The sequence below is a fragment of the Typopeltis vanoorti genome, chromosome 8, assembly GCF_054136105.1.
Source record: "Typopeltis vanoorti isolate ZY-2024b chromosome 8, IOZ_Tvanoo_1.0, whole genome shotgun sequence".
NCBI classification, from domain to species: Eukaryota; Metazoa; Arthropoda; class Arachnida; order Uropygi; family Thelyphonidae; genus Typopeltis; species Typopeltis vanoorti.
In genome coordinates, this window is record NC_143556.1 from 44,127,897 (window position 1) to 44,147,784 (window position 19,888).

The following is a 19,888-nucleotide window of genomic DNA, read 5'->3' on the forward strand; positions in this document are numbered from 1 at the left end:
AGCTTTGCTCTTTTCTCCAAATTTTCCCAAAATATTTTTGTATGTCTCACAATCATTTCCTACTCTACTATTTAGATCCCCAACAAGGACCAACTTTTCCTTTTTCATTGTGTCAGTTGCTTTTTCTAAAGCCTCAAAAAATTCCTCCACTTCTACCTTAGTAGAACCTTCTGTGGGACCATAGGCACAAATAAGTCTCATTGTCCAGTTCCCCATTCTCATATTTGCCCACATTACTCTACTTGAGACTGACTGCCATTCAAGAAGATTAGCCTCGTATTTTGTGTTGAATACTATGGCTACTCCTTCTTTTCCTTGATTGTTATTGCCTGAATATAACATTTTGTATTTATTGCTCAGAAAGATCTCACCAGTTTTGGTCTTTTTTGTTTCAGTCACCCCTATTATGTCGATCTGGTACTTATCTAATTCCTCAGCTAGCTCCATTTCTTTGCCATTCAGGCTTCTTACGTTGATAGTACCGATCTTTAACTCTGGTGATGTTGAGTTGGGGTTTGTTTTCAGATTTGTTCCAGTAGCTGACTTTTCGCTGTTTGCCCTGGTTCCCTGGCAAAAACAACGGGGGCCTTGTTTAACCGGGCGACGCCCCAGCCGGCATGAAATTTTGTCATGTTGTACCATCATTCTATATTTTGGTTTAACCAATAAGAATACAATTTGGTCGGCTAAATCCCAAATTGCCAGCCCATCCTCGTTCGTTCAGTATCAAAGTAGATACCCAACAGGGTGCACCACGAGAAGGTGAGGATTAGACATTAGGTCAGAAGCCCTGGTCGGTTCTCCGCATTCCTTTAAAGGCTATGTGGAGGTCTCCTCTCAGTTATACAGCTTTGACCCTTAAGCACCCCAAGAATATTATTTGGTATCATAAAACATGCCATTGATGACTAGGTTATTAATTCATATTTTTCTGCTTTTGAGCAAAATTCAAAAATATGATAAATGCAATTGAAAAACAGAAAAGAGAAGTAAAAGAGATGGTAATTCTATTAGGTACTAATAATTTAACTAGCAATAAATTTAGTATCAGAGAGAGAGGATATGAAAGGATTGTTTGAAGAAGTAAGAGTGAAGCATGAGAAAGTGAAAATTGTTAGCATATCATCTAGGTATGATAGAAATGAATTAAGAAGAATGTTATGATGGCAAGCAGTTTGATGTGTAGGCTGTATAGAAGGAATGGATGTGGGAGTGATTTGAGGGGAGAAGAATGGATTTGTATAAAAGGGAAGGCCTACAATTCTCTGCATTTGGTATTAGTAATCTGGAGAAATTTTGTGACCTAACACACAAAAGATACCTAACTGGGTACGCCACAAGAAGGTGAGGATTGGACATTAGGTCAGAAGCCCTCGTTGGTTCTCTGCATTCCTTTAAAGGCTATGTGGCGGTGTCCTGTCAGTTATACAGTTATACAGCTTTGACCCTTAAGCACCCATTGAAAGTCAATGGAAGTAATTAAAAGAGGAAAATTTTTATAATTATAATGTTTCATTATAATAAATCACATATGAAAAATAAAGTATATAATTATATGCATAACAAAATAATTTTGGATCATGTTGTAAATCTTTGTTTCAATGTGTTGACTTTATAGATGATTTTAAATATTTCATTATTCTCCTTTAATAACACATAAACCTTTCAATTAGAGATGATAGAGTACTGTCTAATATTGCAAAAAAAGAAGCATATTTTAAAATTATCCTTTTCACTAGTTAGAGGTTCATTATTCACTTCATAACCAAACATTCTTTTCTTTTTTTCTTTTTTTTTGAATATCTGGAAAAACTGATTCTACATCCAGAATATCTCCCCCCCATCTTCTTTGCAGAATTAATAACACTTTCAATGAAAGATTTGGCATCATTTTACTGACATTAATTTTAGTTAAAATATCATGCCATATAATAATTGAAAAAAGAAATTTACAATGATGTAATTTTTAAAGCAAGATCATTAGCTTGTGCTCTTGATTCGATATCTTTAGTTGTGTCTTCAGTTATTTCCAAGAGGACTTGATAAATTTCATGTATGTTAATTTTAAGAGGTTTCATCGCTTCTGTACAGCTTTCCCATCTTGTATTTGACAATGATTTTAAAGTTAAATTTTGAATATGAGAATCCAATATAGCCCATTGCTTAGTAGGAGTGGAAAAAATAAATGTACATTTCTTGGACAATGCAAAAAAAATCAACTGTTTCAAAAGATATTTTTGCCACATCATAAACTACTAAATTTAATAAGTGTATATAACATTGAACAAAGAAAGTGCTAGAATTTGTTTCAATAATTTTTTGTTTAAGCCCGTTATGGTTATCATGCATATTTGTGCCATTGTCATACCCTTGGCTGCATAAATTAGAAATATTGAGATTCAACGATTGTAAATGATTTAAAATAAATTCATATAATCCCTGATCAGTGGTGTCCTCAACAGCACAAAATCCCAAAAAAAGTTTGTGAATTTCTGCTATGTTTTTATTTTTGTTATGATATACAAATCTAATAACGAGAGTTAATTGTTCCATATGAGTTATGTCTGGAGTTATATCAAGAATTATTGAGTAATATTTCGTGTTTTGAACCATGTCTAAAATTTGCGTTAAAGATACCAAGCTTTTTTTTTATTTTTTAACGACATCTCATGCACTGCAGCGGAGAAAGAATTTAGAAAAGTATGAGATTGACACATCAAAAAATTTGAAAAATTAAAAAAGGACTCGATCTCTAAACCGCAACTTCCTACCAAAACGGTAGTTAACCTTTCGTCATTTAATGTGAAACCTGAAGCACTCGACGCCCTCGCAAGTGGCCACAACTTCGCCATTGCGCCCAGAAGGATACCTGCTGAGGATATTATGATACGAATTGAACACGGGATATGACACCTTCCAAGCCACGTCGCCAATGATATTAGACTGGATGTAACTTGTGTTCTGACCAAAGCTAAACCACCTAAAACCAACATGCCCAGTAAAGAAATTAAATCTCTATTAGAATTAAAGAAAAACAAGAAAATAATAATCACCAAAGCTGATAAAGGGAATGCCACAGTATTGCTTAACCAAAAGGATTACACAGGTAAGCTGAAATCTTTATTGTTAGATCGGGCTACTTACCTCCCTATCGAGTACAATCCCACCAACTTACAAATTAGAAAACTCCATAGGCTCCTTAAGAAGGTCACTTCTTGGCCTGTGGAAATCACTAACAAATTAAAACCATTTAACTCCATACCTCCCCGTATTTATGGACTCCCAAAAATTCACAAGGAAAATGTGCCATTACGTCCCATAGTGGATGGCATTGATTCCCCCACATACAAACTAGCTAAACATTTGGCCAAAGCTCTCTCACACTATACTGGCAACACACCTTCACACATAAAAAACTCAGCCCACTTCAAAGCCAGTATAGAAAACCTTACACTCAAACACACTGACATAATGATCAGTTTTGATGTCTCCTCCTTATTCACAAATGTCCTACTCAAAGAATCCTTAGAGTTAATCCAAGCTAAATTTCCTCCCAATATCACAGCCCTATTTCAGTTCACAATGAACTCAGGCTATTTTGTTTGACAAGGAAAATTCTACAAACAAATAGAGGGGACAGCCATGGGTTCTTCACTCTCCCAACCTTGGCCAACTTTTATATGGAGACTTTTGAGGAGAAAGCCTTAAACTCTGCGACACAAAAACCAACCGTTTGGCTTCGCTATGTTGATGATGTGTTTGCTATTTGGAAAAAAACAACTGCCTTCCTTTCTTAGACACACTAGTCACCTGCCAACCTGATGGAACCCTGGTTTTCTCAGTCTATAGAAAACCCACCCATACAGGCAGATACGTTCACCAACAATCCCACCACCCCTCCTCACAACAATATGTAGTCATTAAGACACTACACAACAGGGCTAAACATCTGTTCAAATGACAATCTGTAACCACAGAACTAAACCACATTCTCAACACTTTCTCAGCCAATGGCTACCCCCCCCCCCAAAAAAAATCCAAAAAATATTGAAACCAGTAATCCCCCCCCCCCCCTCACAACAAGGATTATTCTAAATCCATCACCATACCCTATATCCGAGGCACCTCGGAAAAAATCACAAAATCCTAAAAAAACATATCTTAACTTCGTGTTACAGACCATATAAAAAATTGGCATCCCTTATCCACTCTACTAAACTACGTGTGTAGAGGCTTAAGTGCTGTGAAGACATCATGTTGGAGGCTTAATGGATTTTTTACAACACTCAAAAAGAATTAAAATAGAATTTAATACTTCCTATATTTCGTCCTAGTCACTAGGACATCTACGGGGATTACAAAAACAATTAATGTAACATATGCACAAATAACAAACAATACTAAGCCCAACCACGTGGGTGACACTAAAGTCCTATCTAGGTAGAGCGCCCTCTAAGGGCAGTAGTAGGTGGCCTGGAATGTAAGGTGGGAACTCTGGTGATGAGTGTTTCCCAAATCTTCGGAAGCTTAATGCAACCATATTTATTGAGATTTGGTTGGTTTTTGAGAGCTGCTGCTGCTTCTAAGAAAAGTCTCTCTTTCTTGAATTTGCTGTGGTGGAGCATGGTGGTTTTCTTCCATGATACTCTGTGGGTAGTGTCCAAAACATGGTCAGCCAAGCCTGAATGGCCATAGTTGTGTTTGAAGATGTAAGACTTGTGTTCCTCTAGACGGATGGATGCTGATCTGCCTGTCTGTCCAAAGTACGCCAGCTTACAGGAACAGGGTACTTTGTAAACTCCAGGCAGAGAGAGAGGAGGGAGCTGATCTTTCGTAGAACGGATAAGGGTAGCCAGTTTGCGGTGGGGCTTATATGCTGTGTGTAGATTGTACTGTTTTAGTATCTTGGCTATTTTTTCACTGAAAAAATAGAAAAAACCTTGGCTTAGAAATGCCAAGGTTTAAGTAATACAGAGCTTATAAATATTTTACCAAAACAAGTTACCATAAGGTGCTTTGACCTTATTAAATAAAAATCTCAGGATGAGAGATTGATATAGAAAGTTTTTTTACCTTGGGTATAATATACATTAAAGATACCAAGCTATTTTATATGTGTATAAATATATATAAACTTGGTTTTAATCCATTCCCCAAGTTTATATATATATTTATAGACATATAAAATAGCTTGGTATCTTTAACGTATATTATACCCAAGGTAAAAAAACTTTCTACATGTCTAAAATTTGTTTCTATTTGTATATCTTTGGAAATCATGTGAATTATTTCAGTCTGTATGTCATGTCCTAAATAATGCGCATTGTTCTTTTTTCTCAGATTTTGAATGCAACATAATTGTTCAGACATTATTGTATCAAATTTTGCAATTGTTTCTACTAATTTTGAAAAGTTTCCATTATCATAGTCACATAATTTTTTAGATGATCATCTAAAAACTATACACTGCCAGTGATAAATATGGAATTATATGTATTAAGCATTCAGTAATGGATTGCCAATATTTTTTTTCAATATCATACAATCTCTATTCTATTACATCAGTTGTACTTTTTGTTACTTAAAGACATTTTAAGTTCTCTGTATTTTGTACTATTTTTAATATGTATAAATAAAAACACATGAAACATTGTTTCATGTGTTTTTAGTACATGTGATAAATGTTGCCAATCATTACTGCCATATTCATTGCTTAGTTTTGATATATGATCCAATAACTTACAATAATAGTAAAAAACCAAATTTTGTGATATTGAGTATATCAGATAATTTCTATTGATTTTTTTCACCATTTGGGAGCATTCTAATATAATATGAGTCGGAACATTTTTGACCAGAATTTCGACCATTTTCCTAAAGATGATTCCAGAATCATCTTTAGGAAAATTATATTTAATTATCTGCTGAGGGGAATTTTCTACTAAACAATCTCTTATTTTTATAGATAAAATTTTTGGCTAAGTATTCGGATCATTTGCATCAAAATATAACGCAGAGCTTGATAATTCAGTTTTGTTCGAAGAAGAATATGAATTTTTTTCATCTTCATCTTCTAATGTCCTAGAACAGCTATCAGCTTCAGTTTCTTCCATTTCTTTGGTCTGTTTTGTTTCTTTTGATGCTACTGCAGCACTGGCACCAGCTTCAACATCAGTAGATGAAATGTTTTGTTTCTTTTCTAAATGTGATGTTTCTACAGTCAAGAATTCATCTAAGGAACCTGCCAATTCTTGTTCGATTTACAATTTCTTTGCTGTTCTGTTTCTGTATTAGGCTCCAGACAAAGTTGTTGGGGATTTTTTTCTTATAATAATCTTTTTCTGACATCTACAATTCAATATTTAAAATTTAAATATAATTATTAATTTTTAAGAATTTTCATGATGGGTTGGGTTATATATAAATAAATTAATTAATTGATAAACAATATTTGAAATCAATATTAAACAAATTAATTTATCAAGCAGTATGCTGCAACCTTTTACAATTTAATAAATATCACTTACCCTTAGGATTATTTTTGCAGGCTTCTCTCGAAAAACAGTCAGTTCAAATATATGTAAGATCACACAAGGTACAATAACACAGTGATGAATACAGGCTGGAGATATATCATACAGACATTGTATATGTAATTCTGGGATTCCTTAAATGGTGCCATGAAAATAAATTTTATTTTTTAATTTTACATATAATCAATCAAAATGTCGCCCTTGTGCGATGAATAGCCTGCATACCTACATGTGGTGGCCCTGCTTTTACTTATACATTCTTGAGTTTCAACAATGTCAAGCCCCTTCCTAATATTTTCATTTTTCATATGCTGCCATTGATACCATGTGTTCATGCAACTAATATCCATAATTTAAAATTCCTCTTTGAATGCTGTATTATACACTTTGTTTAATTTTGGCCAATCAATATCTTGTGTATAAGATATAAATTTATTCAGGTTGCTCATCCTCATGCTAGTTTTGCTCATTATGTTTAAATAGCAGGAATGATATACTTGTTCTCTAGGTTTTCCTTTTAGAATCCAGTTGATGTCTTCCATGTTCCAGCCTGTTTCCATATATATATATGTATATATTATTTAAATTAAGGGGATATTTAATCCTACATTATTTCAAAGCCGAATAAGAAAACTCTAAGATAGAAAATCAAAGAGTTTCATGCCGAATATAGCAAACTATAAAAGTTTGGCAAGTCCAAGCGTGAACAAACCTGGGTGGTACAATACCAGGCAACTCATTGTAAAGGTGGATAAAGCTAGGATCACTATTCTTAGTATTTGCCTTAATGTAAAACTCATCCCCTAGGAGATGTATGTTGTTTTACATTAAGGTAGATAGGTCACTACCCAGACTGGTTTCAACATTTATTGAGGTCTCATCAGTGAGTAGGTAGACCAAATAATACCAAGATTATAGTGATAATAGCTTTAATACTTTACAGTACAAGTTGTCAAAAAGGTGCTCAGATAAATTAATGAAATAAATAGCCAAAAGGCTTCACTTCAGCGATGTTAAAATTAATTTAAAGAATAGCGAAGAATAGATATATAGATATATATATATATATATTTTTTTTTTTTTTTAGTCAAAAAACCAAAATTGCTAATTTTGGTTTTTTGAGACAAATCTTCTTTAATGGCAGGCAATATCAAGTAGAGTGATGTGGACAAATATCGGAATGGGAAACTGAACAATGAAACTTATTTGTGCTTACAGTCCAGAGAAGGTTCTACTAGAGTAGAAATGTATTTCCCTATTGAGGGTTCCTGGTAAGATTTATGCAAGTATACTTGAGAAATGGTTGAGAAGGATTGTGGAAGGAAAGCTTGGTGAAGAACAAGGATTCAGGCCAAATAGAGGCTGTCAGGATCAGATTTTCTCTTACACAGATAGTTGAGAAATCATGGGAATATAACAAATTTCTATCTTTAAGTTTTCTTGATCTGGAAAAGGCATATGACAAGATGCCAAGAGAGAAGCTGTTCGAAATGCTACGGTTATATGGTGTCAATGGGGCATTATATCAAGCAATACTTAGTCTGTATTTGAGGTAAGTCAGCAGTTAGAATTGAAGGAAGTACAGGAAGATGGTTTAATGTTAAATCTGGTGTCAGACAAGGATGTACATTATCCCCTCTGTTATTCATTATCTATGGATCACATTATGAAGGAAAGTGGTTATTAAACCTGATATCAAAATTGGAGATGTTAATGTCAGCTCTTTGCTTTATGCGGAATTTATTTAGAAGTGATGTTACACTTCTAAATAAATCCACTAGAAGTCTGCAAGATTCCCCCACTAAATTGAATAACTCTGCTACTAATGGCTTACAAAATGTTAAGCAAGTTTGAGCATGGTTAGTAGTTAGAAGGGGTCAATCGTTTGATGGTGTTGGCACACTCTCTCTCTCGATGAGGCTTTGGACTCCCTGGAGGTGTCACATAATAATAATAATAATAACAACTGTTGTAGTAGATATGGTATGAAAGTCAGCAATAACAAGACAAAGACGATGAAAATAAGCAAAAGGCATTGAAAATATCAATTGCATTGTGAATGGGGAACCTATAGAACAAGTAAAACATTTCAGCTACCTAGGCACAATTTTTGTGAAAATGGTAAATTAAATATGTAAATAGACAACAAAATCAACAAAGCTGGCATGATAGGAAGTCAACTGAATAAATTTATATGGAATAGGAGAGAAATTAGTCAAAACACTAAATTAGCTGTATACAAGATGATGTTCAAACCAATATTAACTTATGGATCTGAGATCTGGGTTAGAAATAAAACACTTGACCAAATACTAGAGACCACAGATATGAGAATCCTAAGAAAGATTAGGGGCATGAACAGATGGCATCAATGGCAATATTATATTAAAAACGAGTATAATAGGAAAGAACTTCATATTGTTAGCATCTAGGAATGTGTTAGCAGAACTAATCTCAGGTGGTATGATTACTTAAACAGAATGGGAGAAGAAAGATTAGCAAAACAAGTGTTCTCCCTCAAGTTGGCACTAAAAAAAAAGACCCAGAGGAAGACCAAGATATAGGTGGATTGATACAGTAAAAAGTGCCTTAGAAGACAGAAATATATGATCTGATAATGTTGGAGTCAAGTCTCGACAGATAACAGATTGATTTGGAGGAAAATTGTTGACAGGAAGTTTGTAATGACGTAAGTTCTTCATATAGTACTGGTATAATATCCTTTATATCCCTTCTGGGTAGATGTCAGGAATTTAATGATGATGATGACAATTGAATGAAACATTTTAATAAAACAGGTTGACATAATTTTCATATAGTTTTAAAATTTCTAATATATATAATATATTTTATTTTATAGATTATATATTACATGATTTATATTGCAGGAGAATGGTCTAATGATTTCTTGCTTACTATGGGATTAGCAGATGTACCTGATATTCCTTCACCAATTACAGATAGTGGAATGAAAGTTGTTAGCCGATTATTTCCAAACTTGAAAAGCATATCTGTTAGTAACTGTCCTCATTTAATGACACCAAACCTTTGGGCTGTTGAAGGTAAGATGAGAATTTCTCCAAGTTCTTAAATAATTTATGCAAATATAATGGCTGACAAAATTAAGTTATCAGTAATGATTGCTTGAGAGTCATTATACAGCAGTCATAATGTATTTTTAGAGAAAGAAACTGCACTGATGAAATATACTTACTTTAAATGATTTCATTCTGTACCTTGCTGTGGGCCAAACATGGCAAACAGTTACTTCAAGCCTCCATTAAGCAAAGATGATTGATGGTGGTAGTGGTTGTTCACCAGACCATAAAGTCATCTACCACCTAGGACTAAGTTGTTTAAACATGTATATATATTTTGAATGTATTTTCATTCACATATTTTCTTCTAAGGAACCCATATTTTTTGGAATGTATGATTTTTATTTCCCTAATTTTAGATTTTACATAAATGGAGGTGGTCTCTTTAGATATCTGCAAAATCAGACTTTGCCATGTATTAAATTTTCCTTACATGCATTTAATTTTGTGCTCTGCCTTGATAAAACTTCTAGATTTTTTTTTTTTTTTTCTTTTTATGTTGAGCCCATACATGAGAGGTTGGTTGATCAACACATAGCGCATTAGTACCATATATGGGTAGTGGGTTGGGAAAGGATGAACTTGTTCATGTTTAATTTAAAAGACTGTATATTATATTCCTTAGGAAACACAATAGGGGGAAGACTGTTCCACAATTCAGCAGTTGCAGGGTTGAAGAAGAAGAAGGAAAAGAAACCTATCTATAGGTTTCAAGGTGCACTGTGAAGGGATGTTGAGCAGCAGCTGCACGTGTTCCAATGAGTTTAATACCAAGTGGGGGAATTATTGATGCTATTTCAGATGAATATTTCCCATGGAAATGTTCATCTGAATATTGTAGGATACACATAGTGAGAAAACTAAATGTCTGTGTGAAAGTGGTGGAGAGTGAGTTGGTAAGAGATGGGTCATTAATAAGTCTAATTGCTTTCCTCTGTATTGAGTCAAGCATTTTGAGGGAGCTTATTAGGGACCCCCCCACACACACACACACCCCATATGTGTGAGCAATACTCAATAGCTGGGCAGACTTGCATTTTGTATAAAGTTAATAGCTGTTCAGGGGTTAAGTAACATCTTGAGTGAAGGAGAAATCCTAGTTTTTTAGAAGCTGAGGATGCAATGGTTGTGATGTGTTTATGCCAGGAGAGGCTTGGTGTCAGGGTAATTCCAAGAAGATAAATCTCAGATTGTCTGGATATTTGGGTGTTGTCAAAAATAATACTGAGAGAAAATCGTTCTTTTTTATGAGAGAGAAGACAGAACTGGGATTTATTAGCATTGAAATTGACAAGGTGTTTGAACCCCATTTGAGGATGGCTTGGAGATCAGAATTGAGGGAGGTGATGGGTGATGTTCTGTAGGTTGAAGTGAGTTGTGTCGAGTAAGGTTTATCAAATATAAGGGAGGAGTACAGTGTGCTGTCATCTGCAAAACTGTGTATTGAGTTAGAGGTCAACTGAAGTAGGTCATTGGTATATAGCAGGAAGAGGGTTGGTGAGAGGACAGAACCTTGTGGAACCCTGATATTAGTTGAATGGTGAGAAGATAAGGAACCATCCACAACTACACATAGTGTGCATCCAGACAGAAAGCTGGCAATTCAACTACAGAAGTCCTGGGACAGATCAAACAATGGAGTTTGCTTAGTAATCCTTTGTGCCAGATCCGGTCAAAAGCTTTGGAGATATTAAGTGCAACCGCTTGAGATTCGCCAAACTTCTTCATGGCATTTGTCCAGAGATGGGTGACATATGCGAGCAGATCTCCTGTTGATCGGCAGCAATGGAATCCATACTGGTGGTCGTTTATTAGGTGGGCGAATGGGTGCCTTCAAGGTAGTGTAGGAGTTGGGAATTGATGATTTTTTCCATGACTTTAGACAGGACTGAGGTGAGCGAGATAGGACGATAGTTGGACGGCAATGACTTGCCCTTCTTGGGAATGGGTTGAATATAGGCCAGTGGAGTAAGAGAGTATATACAGACGACATAGGATAGGATGTTTTGGTGCACGAATTTTCAGGACAAGTGGACGAATGCCATCAGGGCCAGGAGACTTTTTTTTTGTGTCTAATTTGGACAGTATTTTTCTGATCTCGTTCTGGCAAAAGGATATAGGAGACATTGTATGTTAGGTAACTGGAATGGTTAGAAGGCGTTTACCATTGTCAGTTATGCATGCATTGGAAGCCAGGAAATTGGCTTTTTCTGTGGTGAGGATGCAAGAGCCATCTGGATACGAAAGGAGTGGGAATAGTGTTGGGCAGATGTTATGACCAGTTGCTTTGGTGAGAGACCAAAAAGCTCGGCTGCCGTTTGGACATGCTGCTAGTTTCCGGCTTTTTATACTTTCAAACTCTGTTTTGGAAGCATTGATAATCTTTTTTTGGTTTTTCATTTGTACAGTCTTGTCACATCTTTTGAATAACCAAAGTTTGGTTGGGGAATGGCAGTTCAGAGTAGTGTGGGGAATGATGATTCCATGCCAGTGAGGATTACCATGGTGATAAGTTCGGTGCATATATTTGGATTGGAAGGCCGGAAAGAATAGTCCAAACATGGGAATGAGGCAGAGAAGTCACAGAGGTTATCCCACTTGGCATTGTTATAATGCCAAACTACTCTTGCTTGGGAGTGGCTGTGTAAACATTTTTTCATGGGGCAGGGAATGAGGACTAGATTTGGTCAGAATTACCTAGGAAGCCCACTACATTCACTGTGTATTTGGAAGAGTCGTTGGTGACGAAGAGATCTAGGGTGTTTTGGGAGTGGTTTGAGTTATCTGTTATTCTGGTTGGCATCTGAACAGGTTATGTAAGATCATTAGTGACAGCAAATGTTCAGCATCTCTGCCTGCGAGATCTGTACTACTGGAGGAGGAAAGCCAATTGGTGTTGTGGACATTAAAATCTCCTATGAGGATGATTTCGCTGTTGAGAAAGTGGGACTGGAGAAAATCAGTTTTTAAGGGGAGGAAATTAAAGAGCTCAGAGTGGCTGGTTGCATTAGCAGACCGATAGAGACAGCAAATGAATTTGATTAAGTGGGAAATGAATATTTTCAACCAAAGAAAATCAGTTGGGTGATTCTAGGTTGGGTGCTCTCTGGCAAGGTATGTTAGCAGATGTATGCACAGACACCACCCTTGTACCAAAAGGAGTTAAAGAGTGTTTAATTTGGAAGGTTGAGATGAATAGTGGTGGAGGGAGGTGAGATTTGAGTTTCTGCCAGAAAGAGTAGGTGGGGTTTGGTAGACTGAAGATGGTAGTGGACACTATTAAAGTTGGAGTTTAAGCCATGGATGTTGGTGAAGTGGATATGCAAGGTTCTATGAGGCATATATTTGATTGCACGGGTCTTTCACATTTCCTATATGCAATGCCTGCACACTCCATGGTGACTACTAGTGGCGTCACTTGATTTTTGCACCGATTTAGCTTGTTTGTAGTCTATGATCCAATTGTTTTCTCCATCCTGCCGTTTTTCTTCTAGTTGTTTTCAAAGTTGATGACTTTGTTCTCTTTGGGCAAATGTTAGGTCTGATCAAGGATGTATGCGTGATTGGGGACAAGTGTCTTTGAACTTATTGTTGATCGCTGTCACTTAAGTAGCAAAACATCTTGGGAATCAGTTTATTTCAAATTACATGTAAATAAATCCCAGTTAATTTAGCTTATTGGCCTAAATCTTTGGAAACATTTATAACATATAGTTAACTATTTCCAAATCAAACTCAGAAAATACCAGGAATAGTTTGTTATAGTAGAAGACAATTTGCTAAGTGAATTTTATAACAGCATTGTGTCTGTGAGGACTTTTCATAGTTTGTTACAGGAAAAAATTTCCAATAAAACTGCAGGCATAGACTTCTGTGACTAATTGGTTCAAAAGATATATTTCGGTGATTACACCACATTTTTTATTATTCAGTTATACAAAATACTGAAATAATAGTTCCCAACAAGTTTCGTAAATTGTAGGATTTGCATCTTCAGGGGGTAAATAATATAACTTAAAGTTTAAACAAGAGAATTAATAAATACAAATCATAACCGTCTGGCTATTCATAAACTCAATTCATAAATGTATTTACATGTAATCTAAAACGTTATTGATGTTGAACAATACTGGACGATGTCACGTGTTCTTGTTCTCGTTCATACAGTCCGAGCTCAGATTGAGGTAGATATTTTATTAGAGCTGACCACACTTGATGGAGAATTAAACCTTGATTTTTATTGCATTGGGTTGGATTTTTTAGCATATTAGCAGCTTCTTTAAATTTTCTTATATAACTGTTGTTTTCTATGTATGACATCGTCGTTTTTTGCTCACACCACCATCCTTCACAAAAAATAAGCTTAAATAAAACTCTTTGAGACAGAGCATACAATATCTCCAGCACAGAAGAAAGATATAATGAAGAACTAAAATACTTAACACAAATCCTCCAACAGAATGGATATGAAACAAAAACCATCAAGAGAATCCTTAAAATGCCTCCAACTAACAACACAATAAAACAGGATTACAAAAATGCAATCTCGCTTCCTTATATCAAAAATGTTACAGATAAGCTAGCCAAATTAATGAACAAACACAACATAAAAGTAGCCTTCCTTCCTATGGCAAAAATCTCAAGATTCCTATATCCACCAAAACCACCTCAATCATCCTCTTAAAAAACCAGGAGTCTACAAAATCCATTGCTCTTGCGGGATTTGCTACATAGGACAGACAGGAAGATATGGAGAAATATGCATGGCTGAACACCAAAAAGACGTACAATACAAAAGAGAACAAAAAACGGGTCTTGCTTTCCATACCACTTCCACTGGACACAATGTGTACTCTGGCAAAAAAACGACGATGTCATACATAGAAAACAACAGTTATATAAGAAAATTTAAAGAAGCTGCTAATATGCTAAAAAACCCAACCCAATGCAATAAAAATCATGGTTTAATTCTCCATCAAGTGTGGTCAGCTCTAATAAAAAAATCTACCTCAATCTGAGCTCGGACTGCATGAACGAGAACAAGAACACGTGACATCGTCCAGTATTGTTCAACGTCAATAACGTTTTATATCTGCATTCTATTATTTGAGTTTATGAATAGCCAGACGGTTATGATTTGTATTTATTAATTCTCTTGTTTAAACTTTAAGTTATACTATTTACCCCCTGAAGATGTAAATCCTACGATTTACGAAACTTGTTGGGAACTATTATTTCAGTATTTTGTATAACTGAATAATAAAAAACGTGGTGTAATCACCGAAATATATCTTTTGTTCCAATAAAACTGTTGTCATCGTAGTAGGTAATATTTACTTAATATGGCTTAACTCCTTTACTTAACTATCTCTTGAATAATTTGTCCCATCTCAGCAGCTCCTATAATGTGTCTGTCTTTGTCTTTCTATTATATACTTCAGTCCCTTAGATTATCACATGCATGAGTCTGATCTACAAAGGGATTGTCTCAAGGTTAAGCCAACTCCTTGGTAACAAAGCTTCTGAAGTTAACCTCTCTTAAGATTCTGGGAAAATTTATTTGTTCCGCTGCGCCATCCAGAACCCTTAGATTGGAAAAACTTCTCAGTCAAGAAGTGAACCTTCAGATATGCACGTGGTTAATCTAATCTATTTCTATACTAAGTTATCAATTATAATTTATGAGTGGTGCATCAGATTCTTAGACACAGGCAACCAAATTAATAAGAGCAAAAGGTTTATTTAACATAATGATCATCATACAGAATAAAGAACTTTCAATTATCGCTGTACTACTAGATTACAAAGTAAAATTAATCAATATACATCACACAGTAATTAGTACTACAAAAACATTATATTCAAAAATTCAAAGCTCGCATTCTTAGATTATAAAAGCAATAATGACTTTTAGGCGTTAATCAAGCTGTCTGGATTAGACATCTCTACAGCTCTTAAACATAGCTAGCAGTCAACACAAGTACAATTATAATACATAGCACATATTGCTCACCAACTACGATTAAAATATCACAGTTCTGTCTTAATTTTAGATAGAGTCTCAAAACTTTATGAAGGTCTATGATTCTTAAGTTACAATTATCTTCCTCTCACACATTACTTGATTAAAGGTTTACTATACCAAACTCGAGGACGCCTCATGCATGTTCTTTCGATTCTTGGATTCCTTTCCTTCCAAGCATTTTCTTCTCTCTATGTTAAGGCTAAAATTCCTGTCAGCTTAGGTTGGTCCTCATGGAGTCTGCATATCGATCATCTATGCCTAGAATATTCTTAGCGCAAGGCGATTCTGCATCCATAAGGCACGCTACCTGGCCACTATCTTTTCCGGGAGTTGCCCATTGCTTCGAAAATCCTCTATTTATTCATTGTAGGGCTCGGAATCCACGATCCTTCTAATCACAACCTGACACCTCCGACTTCTGCCACTGAGAGAAAACAGAGAGACTCTAGACAAAAAGTAAAAAAAAGTCCTTTTGGGCGGAGGTTCCAGCCCTTTTATATCAACCCCTACCGGGATTCCTTGTAACACTAAATTTTCACCAGACACGTTATTCCTTTGCACTCATGGGTCTTGCCTTTTTGTAGCATCGTCCCCAAAAACTTAGGTCAGTACGTGCCGTATGTGCGTGTGACCGCTTGCGGCAACTTACTAATCCGTTGTCTTGCACGCATACTTTGACATTATAATCTCAGTTGGTTATATGCAATTTACACAGTAATTCTTTTATATCAATTCTAACAGAAAATATGTATATAACAAATTCATTATCTAACATACAATTTAGTAGGTATTTTACACAGGAATATTCACAAGTTTTACACTAATTAAGGTATCCAATATTTGTCAGGCTATATACAACTTATACTGAAATGCAAGCATATCCTTGTCAAGGGTTTTAACTTGTCAAATTATGAATGAAACATTCCTTAGTGAATTGTATTCATTCACAATTTAACAAAACCTTATCTCAAAAAAATTTTATAAAGAAAATTGACATTCGCTTCAAACATTTGTGACATCAACACCAACTTAAATTATGTGCACCACCACACCTACAGACATGGGAACCTGACATCCTGTTTATGACCAAGCATCAGATTACTGCAACAATAACCACAGTTCATTTTAGCTATCTTACCTACACTATGTGTGATTCATTTTGCCAAAGTGTGGAACCTGTGCTTTTGTGCATTGTCATATTCATTGCCATAGGATGCCCTATCTTGAATCTCCTCTTTTTTGATTTTCTTTGGCTTAAGATATCCTATCTCATTATATATTATTCATCAGCTATCTTGTGCTCCCCCCAAATTCTGCAAATCATTGTGACTTATTTGACTTCTTATCCTTGAAGCTTGAGTTTGAGAACAGGAATCAAACCTTGGAGATTCAGTGGCAAACTCTGAAGAAAACATTGATTGATTCTGCCAGAGAGGCATGTGGTGACGTTATCTGTAAGGATAAAAAAATCAGAACTCCCTGGTGGACACAGGAAGTTAAAGAGGCAGTGAAGGAAAAGAAGAAAGCATACCAAAAGTTCCTGTCAAATAAGTCAGCTTGTGCTCTTAGAGAATATAGAGACAAATGTAAGAAAGCTAAACAGTGTGTAAAAATAGCTAAACAAAAGTCATGGGAGGACTTTGGCAAGAATATAGAAAATAAATATCAAGAAGGTGGCAAAATATTCTGGAGGTTGTTGAAGAAGCTTAAGAATGGAGGAAAGAGTGCTGTAAAAGGAGCTAGAGATGATAAAGGTGACATGAAAACGGGAGAAAAAGATATCCTTGAAGTATGGAGTAATTACTTTGAAAAACTGCTAAATGAAACAAGCAGTGATGACAGCACAGTGGTAAAAAACGCTGCCCAGGCATGCAGTCAGGAATACATATCCATACTAGAAGTAGAAAAAGCCATCAAAGGCTTGAAATGTGGAAAGGCAGCAGGAGTAGATGATATTCGACCAGAAATGCTGAAGTATGGTGGTATAAGAGTCTTACAGTGGCTGCACTGCATAATTCAGAAAGCCTGGAGAGAGGGACGAATTCCCGATGATTGGAGTAGAGCTCTCATAGTACCCATATATAAAAAGGGAAATAAAACTGCATGTGAGAATTACAGAGGTATTTCCCTACTGAGTGTTCCTGGCAAGATCTATGCAAGTATACTTGAGAAACGGTTGAGAAGAATTGTGGAAGAAAAGCTTGCTGAAGAACAAGCTGGATTCAGGCCAAATAGAGGCTGTCAGGATCAGATCTTCACTTTACAACAAATAGTCGAGAAAGCATGGGAATATAACAAAGATCTGTATTTAAGTTTTGTCGATCTGGAAAAGGCATATGACAAGGTGCCAAGACAGAAGCTATTCAATACGCTTCAGTTATATGGTGTCAATGGGGCATTATATCAAGCAATACTTAGTCTTTATTTGAGTTGTAAGTCAGCAGTTAGAATTGAAGGAAGTACAGGAAGATGGTTTAATGTTAAATCTGGTGTGAGACAAGGATGTACATTATCCCCTCTGTTATTCATTATCTATATGGATCACATTATGAAGGAAAGTGGTATTAAACATGATATCAAAATTGGAGATGTTAATGTCAGCTCTTTGCTTTATGCAGATGATGTTATACTTCTAAATAAATCTGCTACAATTCTGCAAGATTCTCTGACTAAATTGAATAGCTGTTGTAATAGATATGGTATGAAGGTCAGCAATAAAAAGACAAAGACAATGAAAATAGGCAGAATCATTGAAAATGTCAACTGTGTTGTGAATGGAGAACCTGTGGAACAAGTAAAACATTTCAGCTATTTAGGCACGATTTTTAGTGAAGATGGTAAATTAAATATGGAAATAGACAATAGAATCAACAAAGCTGGTATGGTGGGAAGTCAATTGAATAAATTCATATGGTATAAGAGAGAAATCAGTCGGAACACTAAATTAGCTGTGTACAAGACAGTGTTCAAACCACTTTTAACTTATCGATCTGAGAGCTGGGTCAGAAGTAAAACACTTGACCAAAGACTAGAGACCGCAGATATGAGAGTCCTGAGAAAGATTATAGGCATGAACAGATGGCATCAATGGCAATATCATAATAAAAACGAGGATATTAGGAAAGAACTTGACATTGTCAGCATCCAGGAATGCGTTAGCAGAGCTAATCTTAGGTGGTATGGTCACTTAAACAGAATGGGCGAGGAAAGATTAGCAAAACAAGTGTTCTCTGCCAGGTTGGCAGCAAAACGACCCAGAGGTAGACCAAGATATAGGTGGATTGATACGGTACAAAATGCTTTAGACGATAGAAATATAAGATCTGATAATGTTGGAGTCTTGACAAGTAACAGACTGATTTGGAGGAAAATTGTAGATAGGAAATTAATAATGATGTAATTTTTTTCATGTAGTACTATCATATCCTGTACACCCCTTGAGGGTACATGGCAGGAATTTGATGATGATGATGATCCTTGAAGCTTGATTTACTGCACTTCATCTACCCTAACAGTGTCGTCACCTTTTGGTGAATTTAGTGTTCACGAGCATCGTCCATAGTAGCCAATGTCGTACACACGTTGCCCTGCTAAGCCATTATTGTTTAGATGATATTAGCTATACTATATCTATTTGGTGATACTTTGTTTATTTTTGACTGTGTTGTTAAGTGGTGTTGTTTAGCTCAATTATTAATGATTATTAATACTTAAGGAATTGATAGAAATATAAATTAAAACAAACTTTAATATATACTTTCCAATATTTCGGCAACGTCACGTTGCCATCTTCATGGGAACTTAAGATAAAGACACGTGCATGCAAGTACTACACAACAGCAAATGAGAAATGAAGTGAGGAAGCTACCGTTTTCCTAAAGTCCTGATGGTGCTCCCTGGCAGGCTATATTAGGTGTTCTTGGCCTTTGGGCTGAACCTCACCTGATGTGTGTTTCCCAAATTTGGGGCAGTCTCATGCATCCAAATTTGTTGAGGTTTGGCATGTTCCTAAGGGCTGAGACTGATTCCATGAATAGTCTTTCGTATTTGAACTTGCTGTGGTGTATTACTGTGGCTTTCTTCCACCTTATTCTGTGGTGAGTATCCAGAGCATGGTCTGCAAGCCCAGAGTGGCTGTACTGGTGAAATCGGATGTAGTCCTTGTGTTCTGAGGTTCTGATAATTGCTGTTCTGCCTGTTTCGTCAAAGTAGGACAATTTACAGCTGCAAGG

General features: G+C 35.7%; 1 protein-coding gene across 6 annotated transcripts in view; it reads left to right on the forward strand.

The window, feature by feature from the left end:
* LOC150103958 (F-box only protein 38-like) overlaps positions 1-19,888 on the forward strand; it is a 251,812-nt gene that overhangs the window by 74,770 nt on the left and 157,154 nt on the right. For all 6 annotated transcript variants that reach the window (XM_090397198.1, XM_090397201.1, XM_090397200.1 and 3 more), the window contains exon 6: positions 9,422-9,595. In XM_090397198.1, coding sequence (XP_090253324.1) covers positions 9,422-9,595 — 174 coding nt within the window. The remainder of the gene's footprint in view (positions 1-9,421; positions 9,596-19,888) is intronic.